The sequence below is a fragment of the Zootoca vivipara genome, chromosome 4, assembly GCF_963506605.1.
Source record: "Zootoca vivipara chromosome 4, rZooViv1.1, whole genome shotgun sequence".
NCBI lineage: Eukaryota > Metazoa > Chordata > Lepidosauria > Squamata > Lacertidae > Zootoca > Zootoca vivipara.
Window position 1 is genome coordinate 72,715,170 of NC_083279.1, and position 27,033 is coordinate 72,742,202.

Here is a 27,033-nt window from a genome sequence, read left to right on the forward strand (position 1 = left end):
AACTGATGCTTCAGGTAGAAGTATCAGGCTGTTAACATCAGCAAAACCATCTGTGTACTGACTTGGTTTGCTGAACTGGGTGTCTGGAACTAAAACAACAACAATAACGATGCAATGCAGAAAGTCAATAAAACTATAAAGAACCTGGTGGAATTTTGGTTCAAAAAGCATTTAAATGGGTGACTAGAAATATTAGAAGGGCATTTCACTCCCCACAGATATTTGAAAAGAAGCTGTGCACATAATTGTTTGTCTGCACCAGCTGTATTTGCTGGTATTTCTCCAGCATGATACTGGTGCAATCTGCACTTTAGTACAGGCAGTGTATGAAAGGTGTACTGCAATACTGCACATGTCTATTGAGAAGGAAGGAACCACACAGAAGAGGCACACTGACCATTATAAAATCAAGAGAGAACATACCTGCACATTCTGGAAAGAAAATTCATTCCTTCTTCAGGGACTATTCTAAAAACAACCATACAGACATTTTATACATTAAGCAATTAATCTCCCGCTTTTAAAAATTGATTTAAAAACAACACAAATTCTCAAACAGAATTTTCTTTAGCATAATTACCTCATCCTCATTTAATTTAGATGAAGTAATTACCCTAAAAATGTCTGGAAGATTAATTGCATAATATATAAAATGTTTGTATGGTTGTTTTCAGAACAGTCCCTGTAGAAAGGAACTAAACCTTTTTGAAATGTACCTATACTATTTGGCATTGTTTTTTTTTCTCTCTCTCTGTATGAAGCAATCTCTATTGAGTTCAATGGCATTTTCTCCTGGGTAAGTGTATTAGCAGGGGTAATCAATATGGTGACCTCTAGATGTTGTCATGCTACAACTGCCATCGCCCCTGGCCTGGCCATTCTGTTTAGGGGTGTGTATGGAAACTTTACTCCAACATGATATGTGGAAGGCACCAACTTGCATAATATTGGGAGGGCACTACAGTGGACTGCAGGAATGAAGAACCAGTGACTGGATGTTGTTGCACTACAACTTTCATAAGCTCCAGCTAAGGATGTTGGGAACTGTGGTCCAGTAACATCTGGAGGCTCACAGGTTCCCCATCCCTGGTGTATAGGATTGCAGCCTCTAATACCACTGTGTGGAGGAAAAAAGAAAAGAGAACCAAAACCCAAAAGAACATTGAAACTTTCTCCTTCACAATTGTAGCAAAACCTATACAGGGCCATCACCATCACATCCTGGAGCAATTCTTGCATTTCCTTCCAGAGGGTCCAAACTGCAACTTGAGGAGAGAGGGATACTTGCGAATGGGAAAAGATTATATGGAAGAGAGTTACAGACGGCTTTCCACAACATTAGATCAGATTTGGAACCCATCATGGCTGCCTTAAAAGTAAAAGAAAAGAAAAGTGTATGCTTGGGTTTCCCATTTGGCCCTACAAAGTTCATCTGTAGCAGAGCATAGCTACCTTGCATTCACCATTGTGCTGCCGCTGCTGCTGCTACTAGTTGCCTGCAGCAGTCGGAGCTGTCTCCATCTAGTAGAGAGATCAGAATCCATTAAATAAAGAGGAGGATTGTTTAGAGCCTTAGTTCACAGGAGCAGGCAGGCTCAAGCTGGGCCAGCACAATTTCACCTTTGTAAAGGGGAAAAAATGCCACCGGTCCTCCTCCCACCCACCCGCTCCCGAAGCCTCCACAGCCTATTGAGCAATTGTTTCTGCACAGCAACTCAACTCTAATTGATCTGGACACCGCAGCTAATTTCCCCTCAGACATCTGTTAACACACATTAGTGTATGTCATTAAGTAGGGAAACACAGTTTAAATGGAAGGGGCAGAGCTCAAAGGCCTTGTGTTTGGGGAGGCGAGAACAGGCAGGGGGAATGACAACAGGGAGGATATGTTTATGCACTAATGTTGTAACTGGGTAGTGGAGAAGGAGGGGCTTAGATAAGGTTAGATGCCTCCATGCTGCCGTCTAATCTATTAGGCTAATGTACTCCCGAAAGAAGCAGACTTCAGTTATAGATGAACTAGAGTACACAAGAGCCTTGACAATCGCACAAACTATAAACAAAAGCTATTACTGATTAAACAAAGGAAGCTTCTCTCAGGTCAGGCTATTTTTCTGTCTAGTCCTGTATTGTTTATTGTGGCTGGCCAATGGCTCTTCAGGGTCTCGGGCAGAGAAAGGTCTTTCCCATTTTCTGCTGCCTCTCATTTATTTTACTAGAGATGCCAGAGACTGAACCTGGGACTTTCTGCATACAAAACATGTGTTTGGCCACTAAGTTCAAACATACCGTAAATCTAATTTCCCTTCTGCATCTTTTATTTCCTTTTTGTCAGTCAGTCTTTACAGTGGCCATAGAGATTGTGGTAGACCAGTCTTATTCCCCATACTGCAGATGGAGGTAGAAGCTAAAGCTGCTTCCCTAAAACAGCTAACACCACATCCACAACATACTCTGAAAGCACATTTAAAATGGATTGATTCCTCCATGGAAACCTGGGAACTGTAGTTTGCTTAGGGTGCTGGGAACTGTAGCTTTGTGAGAGAGAAACTACCGTTCCTGGGATTCTTTGAGAAAAGACATGTGCTTTAAGTGTATGGTGCGAATTCATAACTGAGATGACTTGCCAGGGCATAGCCAAAACTTAGCTCAAAGTCATATATTGCACTAGCTCTGATGTTATTCCCCTAAGAGGAATTATGTGTTTCAAGTTTGTACAAGATTGATATTGTTTCACATTTACATCCAAATCTGGAAGCGCAAAGCAATTCCAATACTGTCTCAACAGGGTCTCACAATTAATGGTGTCAAAGCCACAGACGGTCACATTTTGCCTGTTAATCTCCATATGAAACTCAGTCTACATGGCTACCAATGCCTATACCACCTTGACTATCCCCCAAACCCAGAATGAAGCTGAAATGAACTGGAAATATAAATCACCTCTATCCAGAAACAACTGCGCTACAGAGGTTAACAGTGTATTCAACTCTATCTTGTTTTCTAAAATTTGTTGTGCTGTTGCTTTCTGTGTGCATTTAACTTTTGTTATCATCCAGGTCCTAATCACATTTGAATATAACCTTCCGCACACCACCACCAAACAAATAAAAAACAGCCTTCAAGTCCATTTTGGAAGGGCAATAGAATTTGTTATCAATGTGCTTTTTCAAATTTCTCACTGCTTGCTTAACATTTTGATTGCTGTATTTGTTTGATGTTGTATCCTTACTTATAGGAAGAGAGGGGATCCAACATTTAAACAAGATTGCCTGAGAAAATGAAATGGATAGCAGGAATGAAAAGGAAAATCTTTATCTTGCCTGTCCCTATCAATGCTGTGCTGATGAACTTCTGCACAGCAGCTGGATGTTGGATGCATGCTATGAATAAATACTGGGAGCTCGGCAGCATGGGTTAGAGATCAGAAGAAAAACCACCTGCAACTCTTTCCATCATAAATATACACCACTCAGCAAAGAGGGAATGGATCTCATTTGAGCTCAGAGTGGTAGTAGGCAACCATTCTTTCCAATCCCATAGCTCCTTAGCACATCGGACAGAAGTGAAGCATACAGAGAGGTGGCACTATGCACTCTGCTTGATGATACAGCTGGATAACCTAAAATATTTGGCACAGAAATATTATGGGATGGGAAACTTGTGACTCTCCAGATGTTGCTGAGCTTCAACTCCCATCATCCCTGACCACGGACAATGCTGGCTGGGACTGATGAGAGCTGGGAGTCTAGCAAAACAACAACAACAACTTATTGCTTGTACCCTGCCCATATGACTAGGTTGCACCAGCCACTCTGGGCAGCTTCCAACATGGTATAAAATAACACATGATACAGCAAACATTAAAAGCTTCCCAATACAGGGCTGCCTTCATCCAACACCATTTCTGAGTGTCTTGTGCCAAGTTTAGCTCATTAGTTCTAGCACTACACACATCAACCTGTGCTCAGAGTTACAGTGACACAAGATATCAGACACCTTTAAATTATATGAGTGGAGTGATACATTTCACAGAATCATCGCTGTACTCTTTAAAGACTTGTATAGTGTTGTAAAATGTTACTGCCTTTTGCATAGATTCCATAACTATGGAAAAGGCCTACCCCTATTATAAAGTGAAACATGATGGATATCAGTGTCGTCAAAGATTCTATGCCATCTCAAGTGATAGATGAGCAAGGAATGCAGTGCATGTTGCGATTGCCATTAACGGTCCTCCATTAACGGTTCATCCAGAGGCTGGGCGCTTAGAAATGCGAGCACACACACATTCAGTATATTTATTGTTTTCTGACCTGTTTTAAATTTAGCGTATTGAAAATGTTGACATACGGTATATGTAAGTATTCTACATAATCCCCCCCCCCATGGTTCTGAGAAGTCACAGAAATAGAACGAGAAGCATGTGAAACAGGTAAACTAAGAATTTCCTAGCCAGCATTATTCATTATGGATGATGACCTGTGTTAAAATAACAAGAAAGCAACATAGTTTCTACATTATCTTTAACTTCTAATGAACTCGCGTAACTTTGTAATCTGGAGCTCTGAAAGAAAAGACGAAAAGTCTCTGTTTCAGAGGCAATGAGGGGAAACATTAAGTAAGATTGCTCCAAAGAATTTAACCTCCATTAAACATGCAGCAGCAGCAGCAGCAGCAGCAGCAACAACAAAACATTTTTACTAGGTAGGAATTTTAAGGCGTGATAAGGAGACTTCTATAACACAGGAAATAGTTATACATTATCATGGCAAACAAGTTTGTTGTAGGGTATGATCTGTCCTGGAACCTATTTCACATCTCATTGGGTAGCTGACTAAAATCTGATTTATACATGTTCTCTTGTTTTGTCTCCCTTGGTGTCCTGAGATGATTGTTTTTGAAGGCAGACACCAGCTCATTAGAGGATGCTAAAGATGATGAAGAACTATGTTGCTATCTTATTATTCTAACACAGATCATCCTCCATGATGAATAATACAGAATGGGAAATTCAGAGTGTACCTGTGATATAAACATACTTCCAAACCATCTTGTCTCTTTGACTTTGCCTGCAGACCCTAGACATACAAAGGATTCTAAAAATGGTAGAGCAGGTGGTATCCTCATTTGACCCTCCTCCAGGGTAAATAGTATCATCCAGCTGTTTGTACCCCACAAAGACTTTCCTCCCTGCTGGCTTGGAAGCCAGTAATCTGCTTTTCCTCACACCATCTGCAGTACAAGAGAGCTGATGGTTCATTCTTGATAAAGACAGAATGGTCTCCAACCATGCCCCTTTCCTACAGATGCTTCGGCTTGCATCTGAATGGCTTCACGTGAAATGGTGGGATTCTCCCCCCCCCCCAATGCATAATTATGGACTCATCCACGCAATCATGGTTATTGTGAGAAGGTGGTAATAATAATCACCAGTGTGCAATCATGAGTCTGCTGATAATGTTGACAGACATGAGCATCTTTAACTTAAGCAAAAGTGAGCTCTTTAAAAGCAGAATGGCTGCTCTAAAGAGGCCAAGTAGTGGAGAAAGGACAAGTGATAACAGTGCTTAGATTTCACTGTAGTACATTTAGGCCACCACAGATGAAAAATTGATGAAAAGTTCTACCTACCCTCTCCCCTTGTTTGGTTGGGCCACAAAGCCCAGCTCCCTCTGCCAGCATAGCTGTTTCATTGCCCTTAGTGCCTGCTGTCATTACTTTGCAGACCTTCATGAAATTTAACAACCCACCACTGCATATAATTCATATATATAAGGAACAGTGTCTCATAGATTCAGACACAGCTTTTGTGTCCATAGCTGCCAAGAGATCGCTGGACTCAAGCACTCAGTGTTGATAGGAAAGGAATAGTGACATAATGTTTTATCTGCCCTGTTTATAGCTTATGGACACACAGCACTCATTAAACTTTAGAAGTGTGGGCAACAGAAAAGATGGCTATGGCTTAGACTAACACCTGCTACACAAGCTGTGCTTGAGAAGTTATTGATAGGTGGAGTTTCAAGGGAAAGAGAGGGTTTCAGGGCAGCACTGTAGGTTCTCTATTCCCACAGGTGATTGAGTGGGTGCTACTGAGCAGCTGAACTGAGCTGACCAATGAATATATGAAATGACTCAACTGGAAAGCATTGTGTTTCCGATGATATATGAAAGTTCTACCTGTATGTTTGATATCTGATAGCTCATTTGTACTTGATGCCCTTTTAAAACACAGAACATATATGTAAGAACCAGTTAGAAGTGAGCTGGGATGGCTCTGGGATGCTCTCGCGAGATCTCACAGGACAATTCAAGTTCCTGAGGGATTGCAGGACTTCCATTCTGAAATGACTCTGTGAACAAACAGAAATTAAGAACTATGCTGCTTACCTACATTGATGTCGAAGGAAACTGCTAAGTGACAGATCTTTGTTGGCAACGGTTTATAACAGTACTTTGGGACATGGGCTTGAGAAAGGAGTGAACGATTATAGCAATGCTATACAGTGGTACCTCGGGTTAAGAACTTAATTCGTTCTGGAGGCCGTTCTTAACCCAGAAACTGTTCTTAACCTGAGGTACCACTTTAGCTAATGGGGCCTCCCGCTGCTGTTGTGCCGCCGTCATGCGATTTCTGTTCTCATCCTGAAGTAAAGTTCTTAACCTGAGGTACTATTTCTGGGTTAGCAGAGTCTGTAACCTGAAGCTTTTGTAACCCGAGGTACCACTGTACTGAAGTTTCTTAGAAGTGCTGGGCTTTAAATGTGAGAGTGACAAGTAAGTCTTAGGTTACTAGAAGTCTAAGAATATGACTTTTTCCTCACTTACAGAAGTGAAAAACAGATGTACACCTGTGCAAGTGAGAAGACTATTAAATGTAGGTGAAGTAAGAAGGTGTGATTCTCAGATGCTTCAAAGCTGAAATCACATGGGGACATGAACAGTTGTATCATATACTCATCTGTTATAAATTGGCCACAAACTAGCCATCAACAGGACAATTACTTAGATTTGACTTGATACCTGTTTATTTTGTTAAATTTAATATCCTATCCTTTACTCCCTGAAACTCCTAAGAAAGCTTACAGTGTCTATTGCAATGTGTTTGACAATACAAGCCACAAATTGGACATTTGTGAGTTGATAAAAAGCTGGTATACCACTGTGGCAAAGAGACTATGGTTGCATACACACCATACATTTAAAGTCCATGGCTTCACCCAGAAAATCCTGGGAACTCACAGAGCTCCATTTTCAAGCATCCTTAACAAACTAGATTTCCCAGGATATATTTTTTTTCAGAAGTAATGAGCTTTAAATCTATGGTGTGTATTTTTTTAATATATGGTACAGAACTTGGACTTATAAGATTGATGGAGATTTAATTTTCCAACGGTTAAAGGAAATTTTCACACTAAAATGCTGATGAATTTAAACAAAATGCAAACTGATGTGGAAATGTGGAGAACTGAATTTAAGGCTGAATTATTATTTTTTAGAAAATAAGAGGAACTGATATTGACAGATCCATCCATCCCTAAAGGTAAAGGTAAAGGTAAAGGTACCCCTGACCATTAGAACTAGTTGTGGACGACTCTGGGGTTGTGGCACTCATCTCACTCTATAGGCCGAGGAAGCCGGCGTTTGTCCACAGACAGCTTCCGGGTCATGTGGCCAGCATGACTAAGCCTCTTCTGACAAACCAGAGCAGTGCACGGAAATGCCATTTACCTTCCCGCTGGAGCAGTACCTATTTATCTACTTGTACTTGGTGTGCTTTCAAACTGCTAGGTGGGCAGGAGCTGGGACCGAACAACAGGAGCTCGCCCCATCACGGGCATTCAAACCACCGACCTTGTGACCAGCAAGCCCTAGGCTCAGTGGTTTAGACCACAGCGCCACCCACGTCCATCCCTACTGTGGAGTTATTAGCTGTGTACATCTGCATAGGCCACTCTTGGCTCATTTCAGTACTCCCTCTGATGGAATTTGTTCACTTCTTAAATTTCTTCCCTCACATAAAACCCCACACTTTCCCTTTAGGCTGAGACAGAAGTGAAGTTTTGAAATTCCTTCCAGTTTCAAGATAGTTGCATTTCTAAGTGACTCCCATGTTATAACATGCACTCACATTCAACTCTGTCAACATATCGCCGGAATAGATATTCATAGCTACTAGTAGAGCATTTAGGGGGGAAAGGACACATTACTTCCTTGCAAAGTATAGGGTAGAAGGGAGACTCTACTGCAGCATGTGAAGCAACTCAAAGTAAACTCAAGACCTGCAAGAACTAGTCCTACCTGATGTTGAAGTAAGCAGGGAAGAAACATTAGCTATTATTGTTGTATGGAATAAGTTTCAATGCTGCAGCAAAAATTATGGGAGAAAGAAGTCTGGAAGTCATACAATGTACTGTAGAGCACAGGAAAAAAATACCATCTGTCTAATCTCTGGTGTTTTCAGTTCTGCTTATCAGTCTTCTGAAAACTGAGTCACCCAACTATAGAATGAAGCTGAAAATATTAGGGGTGAGGGATGACTAGCACTGGATTTGAAAGTACTACTTTGCCCCCAAAGTATTTCAAATACAATACATTAAATTTGAAGGGATTCATTGTATCACCTACTTCAGTCTCCAGCCAAATAAGGCAGGATTGGAAAGCATTTACAAAAGAGGTCTGCCAAGACAGATCCAACTATTATATCTAGGGCCAAGCAAACAGACACCTATAAGCTTTGACTTCTTATGGAAGGAAAGAAATTGGAAATGTGAACTGTTGCGTGGACCACAGCCTGCACCTTAAGAAGGACAGGAGGTGAGCCATGAGCTAATTCAATTCCTGTGATCATCACGACTGCCAGGTGGAAATCCCTTAAAGCAGCCCTATAATCTCTATAATTTACTTACTGACTCTGCCAACTGACTGTACTGGGTAGCATGGTAAGGCAATTAGTGTTAGGGTGAAAATCAAGGCATCAGACCAAAGTTCAACCCACAACAAACTTAAATTGTATTAATTGTTTTGAAAAGCACCAAATGAACCGTTACCATGAATATGTTTCTGGGAGGTGGGGGCTATTGTTTAGAAAACAAATTTAGCAGTTAACTATAAGAACAATTTGGAAAAGGAAGGCAAGGCACTTAAGAATTCTTAAGCCCTAAGAATAAATCAATTTCAGCTCATCCTAGTCCATTGTCAATGTAGCTTTCAGCCTTTATGCTTTAAGCTTTGCTTCTTTTGTTGCTGGAGTCTGGTTCTTTTGCAATACTCTCCATTCTGGTTTCTTTTGAATTCAATCCTTTTCTCTCTTGAATTTTCCAACTATTCACTCCTGCATTTTGACAGTATTAACTTATATCCACTATTGAATATTTACTGTTCTAACTCCCAACCTCTTGGCTAGTCAGAAGGGCAGAAAAGTCTCTATTTCCCATAGCAACTAGGTCACTCTTTCCTCCTCAAGTTTCTATTTTCTGGGCTGACCTGTTATGCCTCTTGCGACTAACTGAACAGAAAACAGTAATTTTCCAACTAAGAACAAAACACATAATGATTGAACATTTTCATTCTTGCACACTAGTGTGTGGAGTTGTCATCATGTTGGCTCAATGGTGAGAGAAAGGTGGTATCTTTCAACAGATCGGTATTTAATAGGAGAAACAAAATAAAATATCTAATTCAAGTAAGCAGCAGAAAGCTAAAGAAAAACCCCACACCAAGATATGAAGTAAAGTGAATGATATTATAGGAAGAGGAAATACAATTAAATGTTTTTGGACATCCATGTCTTGAATTGGACAGAGATTAGGGTTAAATGCCTTATGAGGAACGGCTTAGGGAGCTGAGTATGTTTAGCCTGGAGAAGAGAAGGTTAAGGGGTGATATGATAGCCATGTTCAAATATATAAAAGGATGTCATATAGAGGAGGGTGAAAGGCTGTTTTCTGCTGCTCCAGAGAAGCGGACACGGAGCAATGGATTCAAACTACAAGAAAGAAGATTCCACCTAAACATTAGGAAGAACTTCCTGACAGTAAGAGCTGTTCCGCAGTGGAATTTGCTGCCAAGAAGTGTGGTGGAGTCTCCTTCTTTGGAGGTCTTTAAGCAGAGGCTTGACAGGCATATGTCAAGAATGCTTTGATGGTGTTTCCTGCTTGGCAGGGGGTTGGACTGGATGGCCCTTGTGGTCTCTTCCAACTCCATGATTCTATGAAATATATGAAACCTACATGTACATCATTAAGTGTCGCAATCACACAAATATTTGTACTTCATGATGCTTAGGTGAAATCTGCAGCTTCTCGGCATGTTATTATTAATTATATTTTTATTCTTGTTATCGCTACTGTACATCTAGCACAACATGAATATCTGGTATTGTCAGACTTCCAGGCTTCCTTCAAGAAGAGCCTTCTATGAAGGGAAATGTATAAAATATGAAGTATCAGGAATATCAGTAGTAAAGTGGTATTGCTCATTTCAACTTGTCACCTGCATCCTTTTAGTCTCTGGCACACATATTTTCTGTTTGTTCTAGTTCATTGAACTGAGTGGGACTTCATTTGCAGTCTGTCTTAGCCTCACTTTCACAACATCCATATAGTCCACAAGCTTTAAACCATAAAGCACCATTTGAAGGAATATCAGAACTCAAGTATATACAGCACAGAAGCAGCTGTCCAGTGCTGATGATCAGCTGTCATGGACCGCAAAATGCCCATGGCCATTGGCATGGATGAAATTGCAGACACCCAGTGGTCACTGCATCTCTGCTAGCTGTGGGCAGTTGGCCCAAGCCACCTGCATCTCTCATGCCACCACTTCGTAATGAAGTTGGTAAAAAAATGCATCAGGGCAACCAAGTAAACAGCAGTTGGATGCAAATGAAAGTTATTAAGCAACAGATGCAGAAGGATTCTTGAGCTGTGAACTCACTATATGAATACTGAAAGTCATAACACCTTAAAACAGCAAACTCAGATGGCAAGTACAAACAGAAGTGAGCCAAAAGAGAGGCACTGAAAAATACAAGGTAAGCATCAGGGGTAGCCTGAGGTCTGCAGAAGTGCAAACTCTCACCAGCCATGTTATAGAACAGTGCCTGTATGAGGGGCTATAAACTGAATTTAAATCCTGGCAAGATGGAAGCTCGGTGGGTGAGTGGTTCCCATGTTCAGGACAGGCCAATGTCTGTTCTGGATGGGGTTGCACTCCTTCTGAAGAAGCAGAAACACAGTCTGAAGGTAATCCTGGAGCCAGTTTTCATAACTCGAGGCTATAAAACCGAGCATGTGCAGTAGCCAAGGAATGTTGAATATCAGTGGGAAAAGAAAAACACGAGAGGAATATGGCTGTGGGGAACTCTGAACTGGAGCAGACTTATTAGGAAGGGATAATATGCTGCAACATTTTGTTGCTGGTCCTATTCATACACAAAGAAAGAATGTCCTCAGTTAAGTTAATGTGGTGTACCAAGCAACAACAAAAGCCACTCTGGCATATGACAGCATTGAAAGGTATGGAAAACCCAATGACAAGTCAAAGGTTATCTTGGTACGGTTAAGACTAGCACAACTTCACCAGGCTAATGGATGAGTGGCACATTTAGATGAAGAACTGGGGGGGGGGGTGTATAATGTGAAGCCAGAAAATAAAAATAAAAATCAGTCCGCTGGCCATATCATTTAGAGATTTCAGATCTGATCATTTCTCCATTTGTGCCATATATTAAGTAAGGCATGTTAAATTATTGAGTGTTGGCTATTGAAAAAGGTACACTCTGATTCCATAATGATTTGGAGGTAAAATGTAGAGGGGAAACGCTGTAAGAGGTTTTGCCTGTAGAAATAACAAGAGATTCAGAGAGTAACGATGTAGCATCAACAATAATGAAAATTGCTTTGGGCATCCAGATTGTACAAGCAATTTTTTTTCAGCAGAATGATACTGCTTGTTAGGAATACATCACTTTAGAGCTAGATAGACATAAGAGATGTTAAGTAAAATATACATTCCTTCTAGATAGAAGCATTAGAAGAGATCAATGTGAGTACAAGAGATTTAAAGATCAATGTAACAATCAATTACAGAATGATTGCTCACCAAATCTACAGAGGAGGAGGGGAAGGGAGAAGCAATGAGTTTCAATTACAGGAAATTAACTTTTAGTTAAACATTGAGAAAAATACAATGCAGCTCAGTAAGAAAATAATGTTCTGTAGAGTTCCGTACTTTCAAGAGAATTCAAATGCCATGGATGGGCTATAGGTGGCCAAGGCAGAGCCAAAACTGATCAAAGATGGGCAACGGAAAAAAAGCTTCAAGTATTGATTGGGAAGCAGCAGATATGCAGAGAAACAAGCAGGCCAAAAGAAAGAAAGCCAGATTGACAAAGACAAAGGCTGTGTAGACATAGCCTTTGAAATGTGCAGAGGCTTTTTTTTCCCACAGTGTGCTTTTATATGTAGTCATTTACAATTGCACACACCTTCACACCATCTAAAGGGGCATCTACTATCCATGTGGTCTGTACACATAGGTGTGTGTACACATAGGTTTTCAAATTAGTGTGCAACCATGTTATCTATTCTCCTCAATTCATGTTCCTACTATTATTATTATTATTAGTAGTAGTAGTAGTATTATTTCTTCTTCTTCTTCTTCTTCTTCTTCTTCTTCTTCTTCTTCTTCTTCTTCTTCTTCTTCTTCTTCAACAGAGGGGCTGGAAACTAGTGGGGTGATATTTATCAGTATAGATAGGTGGCTATGTAGCTGCTTCCTGTTCCTCCTATTTCATTCATAGACAAGTTAAACATTGGGGGTGGGAGGTGGCACAGCCCTGCAACATCAGCATGTCTACCTCAAAAGGAGTTGACCTGAGAAAGTGCTCACTGTGGCACATGTAGGTAGCATGAGAAGTGCATTATTGGCACAAAATGGAATATAATGGTTCCAGCAGAATGCACTTAATATAAACAAATAGAATGGGACATATCCAATATAAAAGTCTATTTTTTTCTTATTGTTATTGCACCAATTGGTTACATTTAATGTTCCAATAAGAATCTCACCCTGGTTCTTTAAAATTCATAGCACTCTCTCTCTCTCTCTCTCTCTCTCTCTCTCTCTCTCTCTCGTGTGTGTGTGTGTGTGTGTGTGTGTGTGTGTGTGTGTGTGTGTGTACCTCCATAGAACAGTACTGATCATCCCCAGGTATATATATTTTCACATAGAGAAGGAAACGTGTGGTGAAAGTGATCATAGCATAGCCAGCAATAACAGGTGTGATTTTGGTGGCTGTAAAAATGTGTTTTCATAATCAATATAGGGACTAAGACATTTGCTTCCAACCTTGTATGTGCTTTGCCTAGTTTTTACATTACTTTGTTAATGTCTGTACCTACTGGAGAAAAAAGTCAATGATTTATTTTTATTTTTTATTACTAAATTTATGTCCTGACCTTCCTCTCAATGAAATGTTCATATGTATGTCATATATGCACATATGTATCTTGTGTGGCCTGTTGTAGGTTGACAAAATATACTTTTGAACAGAATCATGAGAAAGAGCTTATACAAATTTGTAATCTTTAAGCATCCTGCTGGATTTGCAGAGAGTCAAGGGCATAAGGTCTCCAAATGGAGATGGCTGGCTAACGCTTCATGCAGGGAAGAAGGGAAAAAAAATCGTATTTTCCGCTGATGGTAATTTTATCTCTGCAATTAGTAGAGCAACCTTCACAAAAGGCATTATTCACATGTGTTCAAAGGGAACTTTGATTGTGAAAAGCTTCTGTAGGCCAGAGCTTCAGCAGCTGAGGTGCGACTGAAAGCCTGCTGAAAAGCGCTCGTTTTCACTCTCTCGTTTCAAATTCATCTCCCTTTTATGGCACTTCAGCCCCAGCATATCTTGCGCTGCCAATTATTGTTTCCTTTTAATAAAGTTGTGAATAAATCTGGCAAAAGCAGAGAACTGGGAGCGCTAGGCAATCAAGAAGAATGCAGGAAGCTTTGAGCACAAAACGCCAGTTTGACTAAGGCCTAATTTTTATGTTATCCCATAATAACATCAGAAGAACCGACTGGATCAGGCCAGTACCTCAACTTGTACAGCAACTGGATCTCACAGTGGCCAGCCACTAGTTGTTAGCTGCAACTATCAGAGGTTTGCTTGTTTTTGTGGAAGGGCAACTGTGAATTAGCAGTCAAGCTTTCCCAGAAGTGCAAATAGAAACAAAATTGTTCAGTTGATCGCATTTATCAAGTCATAAGCCTATCTCCATTCATTGATGTGAATTAATTAATTAAAATTGCCTACTGCTTAATCCTTTTGACTGGAGAAGCCAGCAGTTTGAATCTGGAAACATCTCCATGGGTAGAACACGAGACTCTTAAGCTTAACATTGGGCAAAAAATTCCTGCATTGCAGGTAGCTCAACTAGATGACCCTCATGGTCCCTTCCAACTCTACAATTCTATGACCTGCTAAATGTCCCCTGCCCCTTAGCTGGGGTTTCTCCTGCAAGCAGATTACACTACATGTCAAGCATGTAGAGTCTCCATCCTTCAGGGGGCCTGGAGTGCATTTAGAAAAAAATAAATAAATACTGATAAGGACACCATAAAGTACCAATTTCACGGAAGAAGAACTAGCTCCAAAAAACCAGCAGGTGAAACACCTACACAGAGCCCCAAACAAACAAAACATTGACAAAAAGCAGGAGCCTTCCTCAATAGACTTCATTTAAAAAATTGGGCAGGGCAAGGGCTGTACTGTAGACTGCAGGTACTGTGGTGCCCTTGGAAACCTTGTTTAATCAGATATTAAGAATGACTAGTGACTTGTCAGTGTTCAAAACCTCTATTGTTCTAGGCACATTTGCAACAGGGAATTTCATTAGTGCAAGCAGTTTCGAGTTCTGGGTGCAGTGCTACACCTAAGATTTCAGATTAAAACTGAAAGGAAGGAAAGGAGGAACTTTTTCTGCCTCCCCACTTCCAGCCAACTCTCCAAAGACTGGAGAAGAGACCCTCTTAAGAATATTAGGGTGATGGGCTAGGGTAAAAGACTAGACCATGTGAAAATTTAGCATAATATTTTAGCTGCTGTTCATTCATTTTCAGCTTTGTATTCTTGTTATAAAAAAGCGCACCTAGACATTCCATTGTTGCGCCCATAACCTAGGTTTAAGGTGCCATTTAGCACCTAGCTTTCATATCTCAGTTTCTAACACTGAGAATGGTATACACTTTACACCTGGCAATCTAAAATCAAAATAAATGAATGACTGTGTCGGGGCCGTCTTAAGTATATTTGGCGCCCTGGCGCCGTGGTGTGACGGATTCCCCCCGGTGCCCCGCCCCGCCCCGTTTCCCAGCGTGGTGGGCGGGTGGAGCTGCGCGGCTGGGGGCGCAGCTCTGTGGCGGGTGGACAGGCACAACTCTGTGGCGGGCGGGCAGGCGCCCTGGCACCCTGCGCCACCCAGCCTGGCCATAGGGCCGGCCCTGGACTGTGTTTCTTTAATGTGACTAATTCAAACTGCCTGACTTCGGTCAAATATTACCAGTAAGATCACAAGTACAATAGCAATAAGCATCTACTACTATTAATTCTCAGATGAAAGTCAGATAAACATGGGACTCAGCTGGATTGGTAAAAAAAAACCTGTTTTATATGCATTGTACCGTATTGACCCGAATATAAGCCACACCTGAATATAAACCGCACCTTTAAAATTCAAGGGGGTAAATGAAAAAAAGACAATACCCGAATATAAGCCATTCACTTAAAATTCTGCAGGCACTCACACTCATTCCGTTTTACCGTATGTCTGTTTCAGCAGCGATATCATAAAAGCCAATTTTTGTAAGGTCGCGAATTTAAGCCGCACTTTAACTTTTCACGGTCAGAACTGGAAAAAAGGTGAGGCTTATATTCAGGCACATACGGTATATGCGATATAACACTGTGACACCAGATGGCGCTGTGGAGTCCTATCTTTCCCTTCCGGATTTCCCTGTTTGAGTTTACAACACACTTAACTGAATTGCTTCTTTGATGTGTCAAGATCCAGCCATGAGCATCAAAGCAATCCTGGGTATTATGGTTAGTAGCTAGAGTTCTCCCCTCAACAAGTTCTGTCTCACCACCAGCAGGGACGGATCTACCATAAAACGAATGAAGCTTAAGATTCAGGGCCCCTAATCCTGGAGGGCCCCCGGAAGTGGCTTTAGTCCACAATGCTTTTAAGGACTACTTGAAAAAGTGCATCAAGCATGTATATAATATTTCCCTAATCTCCCCTAATTTTCAACCCCTTCATTAACTATGGCGCAAATGATTTTTTAATTCATACCAGTGACTTTGGCATGTGAAATAATCCAATACAACAATTTTAATCAAAATCCAAGTTGCTGGGTTTTTTAAATGTGGTGATCTGTCATGGAAAACCCCAATTGAAGAAGATAACAGTGGTTACCCAGACCTCATTGTGGGTTACAAAGGGGCCCCCATATCATTTCAAGCTCCAGGGCCCCCAAAATGTAGGTCCGCCACTGACCGCCTGCCATGATTTCTTACCTTGAACGATCAAATAAACCTGTGAAGTCTTGGGGTGGTGCAGTGTTTGCACTGAGCATGTGTATGATCCCTCATCATAGACATCCACTTTCTGAATCCGGAGGCTGTATTCCAGAAGAGAAAGTTGTTGGAGCTCTACTCGGGGGTCCAGAGACCACTTGTCTTGTCCAGCAAAAATGATGCCGGAACGATTTAACCAGGCCACCTTGGAGCTTTTGTCTTCTATAAAACACCTGCATGGGATGAAAAAGACAGATATTGGTATCAAAGAAGTCTTCTGCATATAGAGCAGGCACCCCCAAACTGCGGCCCTCCAGATGTTTTGGCCTACAACTCCCATGATCCCTAGCTAAGAGGATGAGTGGTCAGGGATGATGGGAATTGCAGTCCAAAACATCTGGATGGCTGAAGTTTGGGGGTGCCTGATATAGAGCCTGTAATACTCTCCATACATCCAAACACTCCCTGAGGCACAAACACATCCACACAAAAATCCACTACAATTGTTACTATAGTATATTTTATAGTTCTTTTTTAAAAAAAACAAACAAACAAACAAACCATGCTTGTATTGGGCTACAGATCTGTCCAGGTCAGTAAAATTTCCTTTTCCAGGGTATGAAACCTGGCTGGAAACAACTTGTCAGTGAGAGGCATCCACACAAGTGATGTGATATGAACCCATATTTTTTTAAACTTTTAGTTCCACTTGCTGTCCATATACTATGTCCAACAACATCTGGAGGGCTACAGGTTTCCCATCCCTGGTTCACGCAATCTGAATTCATGACATGCCATCTTACGCTTTCTCTACAGAGGAACCTCTGTATGGTTCAAAAGTTTACAATATATTACTCTTTTTAAAACTACCTATTTTGTGCAATGGCAAGAAAAGTCCCCCAAATGGGTGAATAACTATTTCCCTCCCTATTCTCCCCCTCCCTGCTTTTTAAAGAGAGTTCAGGAACTCTTCTTAAGTTCTCTGCACTGTTTATCTCCAGGCTACAAGCTTCTCTCTGACATTGCCAATAGTGAGAACATAAAGTGAAAGTCTTTTTATTTCCCCCCCCATATGTACCTAAATGCTGGATGCAGAGCAGACTCAAAATATCTCCAGCCCCCTGCAAGCTTAAGGAGCGAGAGGTCAGGGCTATGAACTGCACTTTCTGTATGTTATAGGAATGCAGCTGTTACATTATGCATTTATTCTCCAGTTCTGGCTCCCGCCAGCTCCTTTTGGCATTAGAGTTGTGTGTTATCCACCCCCTTTCTTGCCCATTGCTATACTAGACATTTTAATCTTTCCTGGAAACTTGCTGCTGCCTGCCCCCTAGCCAACAGCAGATCTCCATACGGTGTAGTCGCTGCCTAAACGGTACGAGAATTCTGATCTGTTTTTAGCAACCTTCCATTGTGCTTGCCTAAATGTCCTTAGAAAAACCAGGTGATACAGAGGTGAGAGGAAGGAGGGTGGAGATGTAGGGCAGACAGAAACACAGTGCGGTTTGCCACCTGGCATGCCCCTAGTTGCAGCTGTCGATAGCAGTGGGGTATCTGCTAGCAGGAGGGTGGACTGACAGCCCTTGCAGGCTACATTAGTCATTCAGTTCTTTTATGTAAAAGAATAACAAAGCTCTCAGAAAGTCAGGCCCAGCTGCATCTAAAGGATGAAGTTGACCCAAGGGGCTATACATAGAACCTCGCAGCCCTTTTCCTCCAGAGGAATTAATCTGGAATAACTGCTGCTAGGGAGCTCCATCAAATTTGCGCTACCTAATATCAATTATTCCCAGGCAAGATGATCATTTCACTAACATTTCCCTCTGCTTTCCGCCATGGTCAACAATGAGAGGCAGCGCTAAAAAGAAGCAGATGGGAAACAATGGTGTGTTTTTGTTTACAGAAGCATTTCAAACTGCCTAACACATTTCCACCATTGCTTTGAAGGAGGAGCATGCGGAGTACTCAAAGCGCATAAATGCAATTTGGAATGCAACAGTAAAATATACAGCTCTTCTGCCTTTCGAACCTTCATTTAGCCCTGACTGCAATGTACAGTACACATGCTCTTTGCAGAAGTGACAAGGTTTGCAATCAATATTAGAAACCAGGTGAGGCTGAGGAGTGTGTTGCGTTGGTGTGGAAACTCTCCATGCAGTTTGAAGAAAACATGTGAATAACAGTTCTACATATTATATAGAGCAGTGGCCTAGAGCAAAGGTGTGTGAACTTGTATGCACCTGGTTCAGACTGGGCCCAACTAGAAAATTAGAATAATTTAGGTGTGATTTGGATCAGGCCTGAATTAAGCTGCCACTAGCGGCATCTAGATTTGATGGTTCTCCAGAAAAGGAGTCCTGGCATTCACTTGGTGACCATGGGACAGTCATTGCTTCTCAATATGACCTACCTCACAGGGTTGTTGATTTAGAAAAACAAACAAACAAACAAACCAGGAAGTGGAAAAAGATGTATACCACCTTAAACTCCCTGGGATATAAGCAGTGCTTTTTTTCTGAATCTAAGTTTGGCCTCATTGAAGGGCAGTATTTCAATATGAGTAGGGAAATGAGAGTTCCCCTAAACATTTTTTAAAAGAAAAAAAGCACTGGATATAAATTTAATAAATGAATAAATATGGCTGCTGCTGCAGAACTCAAACTTAAAAGTTCTGAATGTTCTCACAGGCATGCAGAGGAGTATCTGTTGCCACCAGGAGCTGTAGGACATGCATGTATGCATTTTTCTCAACATTTATGCCCTGCCCTTTTTTTAATGGTAAACAAGCCTCAATGCAGCTTGTTCCTGATGTTTCCTAGGTCAATGGATACTTCTACTGGCTTGGAGGAGAACCCTTTAGTTTGTCTCTATATCTCACTTGATGCATATTTCCCCTTTGCTATTTTGTCTCGAGTCTAACCCAAGTCCTTAACCCTTTTTCTGATTGAGGGTCATAGTTCAATGGTACAGCATCTGCTATTCTGTTTTCTGTCTTTTAAAAGGCAGCTCATTCAACCAAAAATACATAAATGCCAGACATATAATATCTATTTTTATTCATTGTGATTATTTTGCTCTGTGCCTTGATTTAAGTTCCATAGGCTAGTTTGAAAACTTGCTCTCAATATTTTTTTAACGATGAACGGAATAGGAAGAGACATTTCACTTGCTCTGTATTTCTTGTTCTGTGTAACTAAATAAAAGCCTCCAGTCTCCAGGGCTGTTGTTCTCTCACCTTTTGTCGGCTCTATTCACACAAGTGTATTTTGAGAGCAGAAGAATGAAGATTGGAACCTAAAGATAAGAAAACTATTTGGCAGTAGGGTTTCAAATGGTTTCTTGGGGGGAAAGTCAGACATTTACAGAGTTCTTCAAACTGAATGTAGGTCTGATCCATATACTGAGAACGCAGATCACTGCTTTGCTAAAACATTCACAGCCTCCTTTCCCTGTTGTCCCCACTGGCAAACAAGTCTCTATTTGCTCTCTTCAGCATTGCTGGATGCAAATCTGATCTCTAATCATGAAAAGGTGTGAAAATATCATGGGAAGAGACACCTGCACAACAATCTGGCAAGAGATAGTGACTCGCCCAAGTTCACCCAGTAAGCTTCAGTATGTTCAACCCGAGTTTATATCCAATATAACACACTAACTCTCCATGCTACTGACCAAAGGCAGAAGCATAACCATCCATCGTCAGTAAAAAAAAGAGCACCACCCAGAGAACCTGCATGGAAAACCAGTCCCAGTCCATGCACAGAGCTTATTCAGCCCTCACTTGTGCATACAGTTGTGGTAGAGGAGGACTTCACTGAGTTTCTCCAAAGCGTTTATTAATTCCTTGGCAGCTTGTGCAATAAGATAAACAGGTTTTTTCCCTTTAAACTGGGTGTGGATGAAATCAACAGCCAGATGTGAAAATTCCAAGTATATACATTATTTTGCGTATCACTTTGCCCTACGATCACACCTTAATAAAGATTTGCACCAAGTTGCTCAAACAGAGGGTAATAAGTGTTAATTCAATACTAACAGAATATTAACTGGCAAGTTAGTTGATGTCCAGACAGCCACTGCATAGCACCCATCTGATTTCAAGCAACTATAAATGTTTATTAAGGATCAATGAACATAACAATAATTACATCTGAACATTTCCTAGTATACATTTTACACAGCTGTAATTGGCAGCATAACTTAAGGTTATTGGAGAAGATATCCATCCTTTGTATGAATGCTTTTACATAAATCTGTATCAAGATATCTACTTTTTCTGAACAAAATATATTTATGGGTGACTTAATGTCTACAGACACTCAGACCCAAAATATATTTCAGTTCTTTAATGGAACAGTCCACATGTATTGATGACAGTCACATTAGTGCCAAAAGCCAGCATGTCTTTTGGTGCTAAGTATGACTCATATTCAGTATACGATAGCAACGTCGTAAAGGCCAGCTCAGTTAAGACAGACAGTACTACACCCAGGGGTGTAGGAAGATAGGGGCGGTGCGATCCCAGGGGCGCCATTGCGGCTGCCTGCCCCGCCCCCAAAACACGCACCCCGCCCATGTGTGCAGTGTTCCTCACCCCCAAAATGCGTGTTGCGTCCTGCCCCCAGAACGTGCACCACGTCCCTGGGAGCAGCGTGCCTGCCCTCCGCCCCCGGTGACGGAGCATGAAGCTCCGCCGCTGACTACACCAGGTACAATCGTCAAATATGTTAATGATTTAGGTAAAATTTCAAGACGCAGTAGAATCCGATTCTGACACTGAATGTTTCATAGAATCATAGAATGAATTGTAGTTGGAAGGGACCCTGAGGACCATCTAGTCCAACCCCCTGCAATGCAGGAATATTCAGCCGTCCCATATAGGGATCGAACCTGCAGCCTTGGTGTTATCAGCACTACTCTATAACCAACTGAGCTATGCATTTCATAAATAGATACAGTTGGAGGTATACCTTAGTGATTAAAACACACACAGGGAGACACACCTGAAATCTTGGCACAAAGGAGGAAAGCATTTAAAAATAGTTTGAAAGGAGTGGGGTGCATTTTTCTCCTGCAAATGTAAGCTGCCTCTTTCTGAAAGCACTGCAACCTGCTAAAGTCTCCAAACAAAGCCTGCCTTCCCTTAAGGATCACACCACCACAAGTGCTGACGAGCCAGCTGTAATCTTGCCATTTCACATGAATTTGCAGGATTCAACTAACAACTTCCCCTGCCACCCATTCTAGCCCCCTGCCACCTCCAGAGCCAGCAGCAAAATGGCAGAAAGGGAAATAAAATGGGATCAAATGCTGCTTGTTCAATGCAAAGCAATGCCGACTCCTGGCAGCCAGAGTAAACAAACCAGGCAAATTCTCTAAAGTGTTATAAAGTGTTATCCTGGAAAGCAAATGCTGTTGTTAGACACAAAACAGAAAGGGGCAGGGGAGGAACGACATCACAGCAAAGCAAACAAAGATGGTTTCTTTTCATCAGAATGTAAGAAGAGTACTGCTGGATCAGGCCAAGGACCCATTTAGTCCAGCATCCTGCTTTCACAGTGGCAAATCAGAAGCCATCCAGCAGGACCTGGGCACACTACAGTGGTACCTTGGTTTAAGTACACAATTGATTCTGGAAGTCTGTACTTAACCTGAAGCGAACTTTCCCATTGAAAGTATTGGAAAGTGGATTAATCCGTTCCAGACGGGTCCCTGGAGTACTTAAACTGAAAGTACTCAAACCGAAGCATACTTAAACTGAGGTATGACTGTATTTTCCCATTTTGCTTCACTTTTGATTTATGTGCCACCTTTCTACACACAAGGAGGTTTACAAGCTGTAGAAACAAACATCATACAACAAAGATCCCACAGCCTACAACAATCCGATCCAATGCAAATAAGCAGGGTATTTTTTAAAAGAAAAAAAAAGGTGCTGGTAGTCACCAGGAAGTTGTTACTGTAAGTGCCACAGATTTGACATTTGAAAAAAAAATGCCCCGGTACTGCCTACCTTTAAGTACTCCCAGAAAAAAAAGCACTGTAAATAAGTCATAATTAAAAAATGACTTTTAAATAAACAACTTATATCAAATACAGTAACAGTCCACAATCCATTTAGTATATAATATTGCACAATAACATTAACTCTCAAAATACCAGCAGATAAAAATAAAACAGAAAAAATCACTATCAACAACTACAACAAAACATTGCTAGACAACGATCAGCATAAATAAGCTGCCACGTCGTAATGCCTAAAATACCTCAATACATTAAAAAGCAGGTAAAAAAAAATCAAATTTAGCAACAAAGTGCTGGCCAAGGCTGATGAGAGTTGTAGTCGAAGACATCTGGAGGGACACCAGGTTGACAAAAGCTGACCTAGGTATCATCCAGTGGCCGGAATGGGTGCATTCTTCCCTGGTTGTGGTCCCTCAGCCACCAGCAGTCAGAGGCATGCTGGTAGCCATTGATAGCTGTGCCCCCCCCCCATCAAGTCGTCTAATCCTCTTTTAAAGGCATTCAAGTCCCATACATCTTATGGGAGAGAATTCCTTGATTTAACTATCAGAAGTACTTTATTTTGCTAGTCTTGAATCTTTCAACATTCAGTTCCCCTGGGTGACTCAGATTTCTATTGTGGTGTAGTTCTCCCTGAGAGAAAGATGACAATAAAATTTATTTCTGGCCCTATTAACCAAGCAGCTAGCCCCAGTGGGAGCCTCTAAACTATGGGAGGGAGGGAGGGCTGAGAAAATTTCCTCTACAGGAGACATGGGAGGAAAGTGGTTGTCCAAGTGCTTCTTGGACAGAAACACTCCCTCTTGAAAACAGAACATCCCATTCCAACATGGGTCATGAGGCTGCCATCAAAATCCTAGCCTGCCATTGTTATTTCTCTCTGCAAAGAAAACCTCTTTTCTAGAATTGCATAGCTGCCAAGTTTTCGCTTTTCTCGCGAGGAAGCCTATTCAGCATGAGGGAAAATCCCTGTAAAAAAGGGATAACTTGGCAGCTATGGAATTGCATTGGTACATGGCAGAGGAATAAAGTGGATTGTTAGATTTCTGCACTGATGTATGGATGTTTGTTTGAATCTTGTAGAGCAAAAAAAAATTCATGGATACACAACAGGCAGACCTGTTGCACCCACCAACTACCACCAATGAGATACATTAAACTTCCCTAGGAGGTTCCTGAACTCTATAATTCTTTGGCTCCTTAAGCCAAGCAAATAGCTGCACAAGAGTGGCCAAATATTACTGAGACCAAGAACAACAAACTGTTTGCCAGGCTGTGTTCATATTTAACCCTGAAGCAAGCATGGTGCAAAAAATAAATAAAATGTGGAAGGTTTCTAAAGACAAATACAACTTCAAGGCTTCAAAAGACAAATAAAACATTATACCAATGCCAGAGGACTTGGAGCATAAAATAAAGGGATGCATTTGGGGGAACAACGGCAAAGAAAAACCACAGCAAAAATGCAATCCTATTTTATTTATGAAGAACATTCCTCTCTCTATTCAAGACAGTGATTATCAAGATCAGGGGTGGGGAACATATAGCCCTCTGGCTGTTGTTGGACTACAACTCCCATCAGCCCCAGCCAGCATGGCCGGTGGTCAGGGTGATGGGAGATGTAGTGCAGGAACATGTACAGGGCCATAGGTTCCCCACCCCAATCAAAATGAAAAATTGATACAAAACAGCAATAGACACCCATGTCCATTGTTACTATTTATGTATAAGGGATTCCTTTGAATACTGGTATGGGGATGGCAGGGAATGTCATAGCAGATGAGGCAACAGTGTTTACCCTCCACTGCATTTCTATTTCGTGTCAAAGTTCTAGATTCTCATATCCAGACCTACACCTGCTTGGCTTCAGCAATGTTGCTGGACTACCTGTCTTCTATTATCACATATTATCTAAGAGCTCAAGGCTCCTCCAACAAGACACCTGGATTAAGTTATGAATGTCTAAAATCTGAATACAATTTATGGATGGTAGTTACTTAAAGTTAACCATCTGATTTTTACTGGATTCATTCCATGAGGGATTGAAGGGGAATGCCCATCCCTAATAAAATGGGTACATTGTTGTTGTTGTTTAGTCATTTAGACGTGTCCGACTCTTCATGACCCCATGGACCAGAGCACGCCAGGCACTCCTGTCTTGCACTGCCTCCCACAGTTTGGTCAAACCCATGTTGGTAGCTTCGAGAACACTGTCCAACCATCTCGTCCTCTGTCAACCCTAATGAGATCATGACTTCAGAATTCAGGGCTGCACTCCTATGCCCTTTACCTGGGAGTAAGTCCCTTTGAACATAGTGGGTTTTACATTGAAGTAGAAATGCATAGAACAATATTTAGTATTTTATGAAACAGATCAATTATGGAAAATATTTTTTAAACATGAAAATAGATCAATTATGAAAAGGTTTTTTGAAACAACAACAACTCAGTTCTTAAACCACAATTGTTTGAATGCTTGTTTTGAAGGACATTTGGGTGGGAGGGGGGAGAGAGAAGGAGGGGAAGTTTGGCTGGAACTCTTTAATGCTTGCTAATTATCAAGCCTGCCTAGGCTATATGAAACATTCTGTGTTATATCAGAGAACTATAGCACCTGATACCCTTAAACCCAGTTAAAATGCAAAATGACAATCAGACAGATGGAGCAAAACAGTAATAGATCACAGTGAAAGAAAGGGTGGGGAGAAGCGGTATCAAGGCACCTGATGGAGCTACTGAAGATTTAGTTAAAGTCATAGCTTAGTAATGTAAAGACAAATTCTGAAAGGAATAGAGAATAAGGGGAGGAAAATGAGGGCAAGAGACTCTGAACAGGTGAAAAAGAGAAAGAAGCAGCAAAAATGTGTGCGTGTGAGAGAGAACTTCAAAGCTTCCTGCCTTGCTTCTCCCACACCCAAATAGCATTCTACAAACACAGGAATGATCAATGAAGAAAGACATCAGCAAAGCAAGGCACAGAATAAAAAATTAATTCATCAGAGATGATAAAAACTGATCCATAACATTAATAGGTTTGCTTCTCAATCAGTCAATGTTATTATAGCGGTTTCATCTTCATATGCAACACATTTCCCACTTTTAACTTATCTCTGTGTAATAATAAGCACATATATTGCTTATATATTGGGACGTGGGTGGCGCTGTGGTCTAAACCACAGAGCCTAGGGCTTGCTGATCAGAAGGTCGGCAGTTCAAATCCCCATGACGGGGTGAGCTCCCGTTGCTTGGTCCCTGCCCCTGCCAACCTAGCAGTTTGAAAGCACATCAAGTGCAAGTAGATAAATAGGTAACGCTCTGACAGGAAGGTAAACAGAGTTTCCGTGCGCTGCTCTGGTTCGCCACATGTCCCAGAAGCTGTCTGCAGACAAACGCCGGCTCCCTCGGCCAGTAAAGTGAGGTGAGTGCCACAACCCCGGAGTCGTCTGGGACTCGACCTAACAGTCAGGGGTCCCTTTACCTTTAACTTATATTGCTTATGCTGCTGAAACACCCTTGCATATTTTCCTATATGTGGGCTTTCTCAGGGTGCATAACAGATAGCAGCATAACAAGTACAGAAGTATCCAGCATGGAGATGCAGTGATGAAAAAAGCTGCATCCATTGCCCTGTTGCCAGTGGCGTTGCAATGGGGCGGGGTGGGTGGGTGAGCGGGGGGTGCAGCATATGGAGGATCCTCCGTTCATGGCTGCAGCCATGAGCAGAGGATCCCGGCACCAGTGGCAAACCACTATTACAGTGCAGGTGGGGTGTCGCATGCATGCGCTGTACGTAACGATGCTGCACATACGCTGTACATAGCGGTTTGCCGCCAGCGCCATACAGACAGCGGTGGGATCCCTCTGTCGCCGCTACAGCCACGAGCAGAGGATCCCGGCACCGTCTGTACGGTGCTGGAGCGGTGGCGCTGGCAAACTGCTATGTACAGCGCATGTGCGGCGTTGCTATGTATAGCGCATGCATTGTATGTAGCGGTGCCGCACATGCGCTGTACGTACTGATGCCCCGCCCCGTGTGTCACGACGCCTTTGTTCACCCCTGCCTGTTGTTTCTCATGCAGCTGTCACAGGCACAGGATAAAAAAGTCTTGGTGCAAGTATGTGTGTGTGTACATGTGTGTGTGTGTGTGTGTGCGCGCACACACACACACACACACACACACACACACACACACCTCCTGGATGCAAAGATCAAGATTTGGGGCAAGTACTCTTTGGTGAGAGAACCTCAGCAGATTTAAAACCACAAAATATGCAGCAAAGGTAAACATGGACATATAGATTGTTAGACCTTCAAAATTTGCCCTTGTGAGATCCAAAATTTCCCTCTTCCCCCAGCATAGGAGAAGACCAAACATTTATTTGGTAAGTTAAAAATTGGTTTACCTACAAATTCTTCAAAGGTC

The 27,033-nt window shown here is 41.7% G+C and overlaps 1 protein-coding gene across 1 annotated transcript in view; it reads right to left on the reverse strand.

The window, feature by feature from the left end:
- The window catches only part of LSAMP (limbic system associated membrane protein), a 445,759-nt gene that overhangs the window by 203,563 nt on the left and 215,163 nt on the right, over nucleotides 1-27,033 (reverse strand). Inside the window, exon 2 of the mRNA XM_035114576.2 lies at nucleotides 16,586-16,818. Coding sequence (XP_034970467.1) covers nucleotides 16,586-16,818 — 233 coding nt within the window. The remainder of the gene's footprint in view (nucleotides 1-16,585; nucleotides 16,819-27,033) is intronic.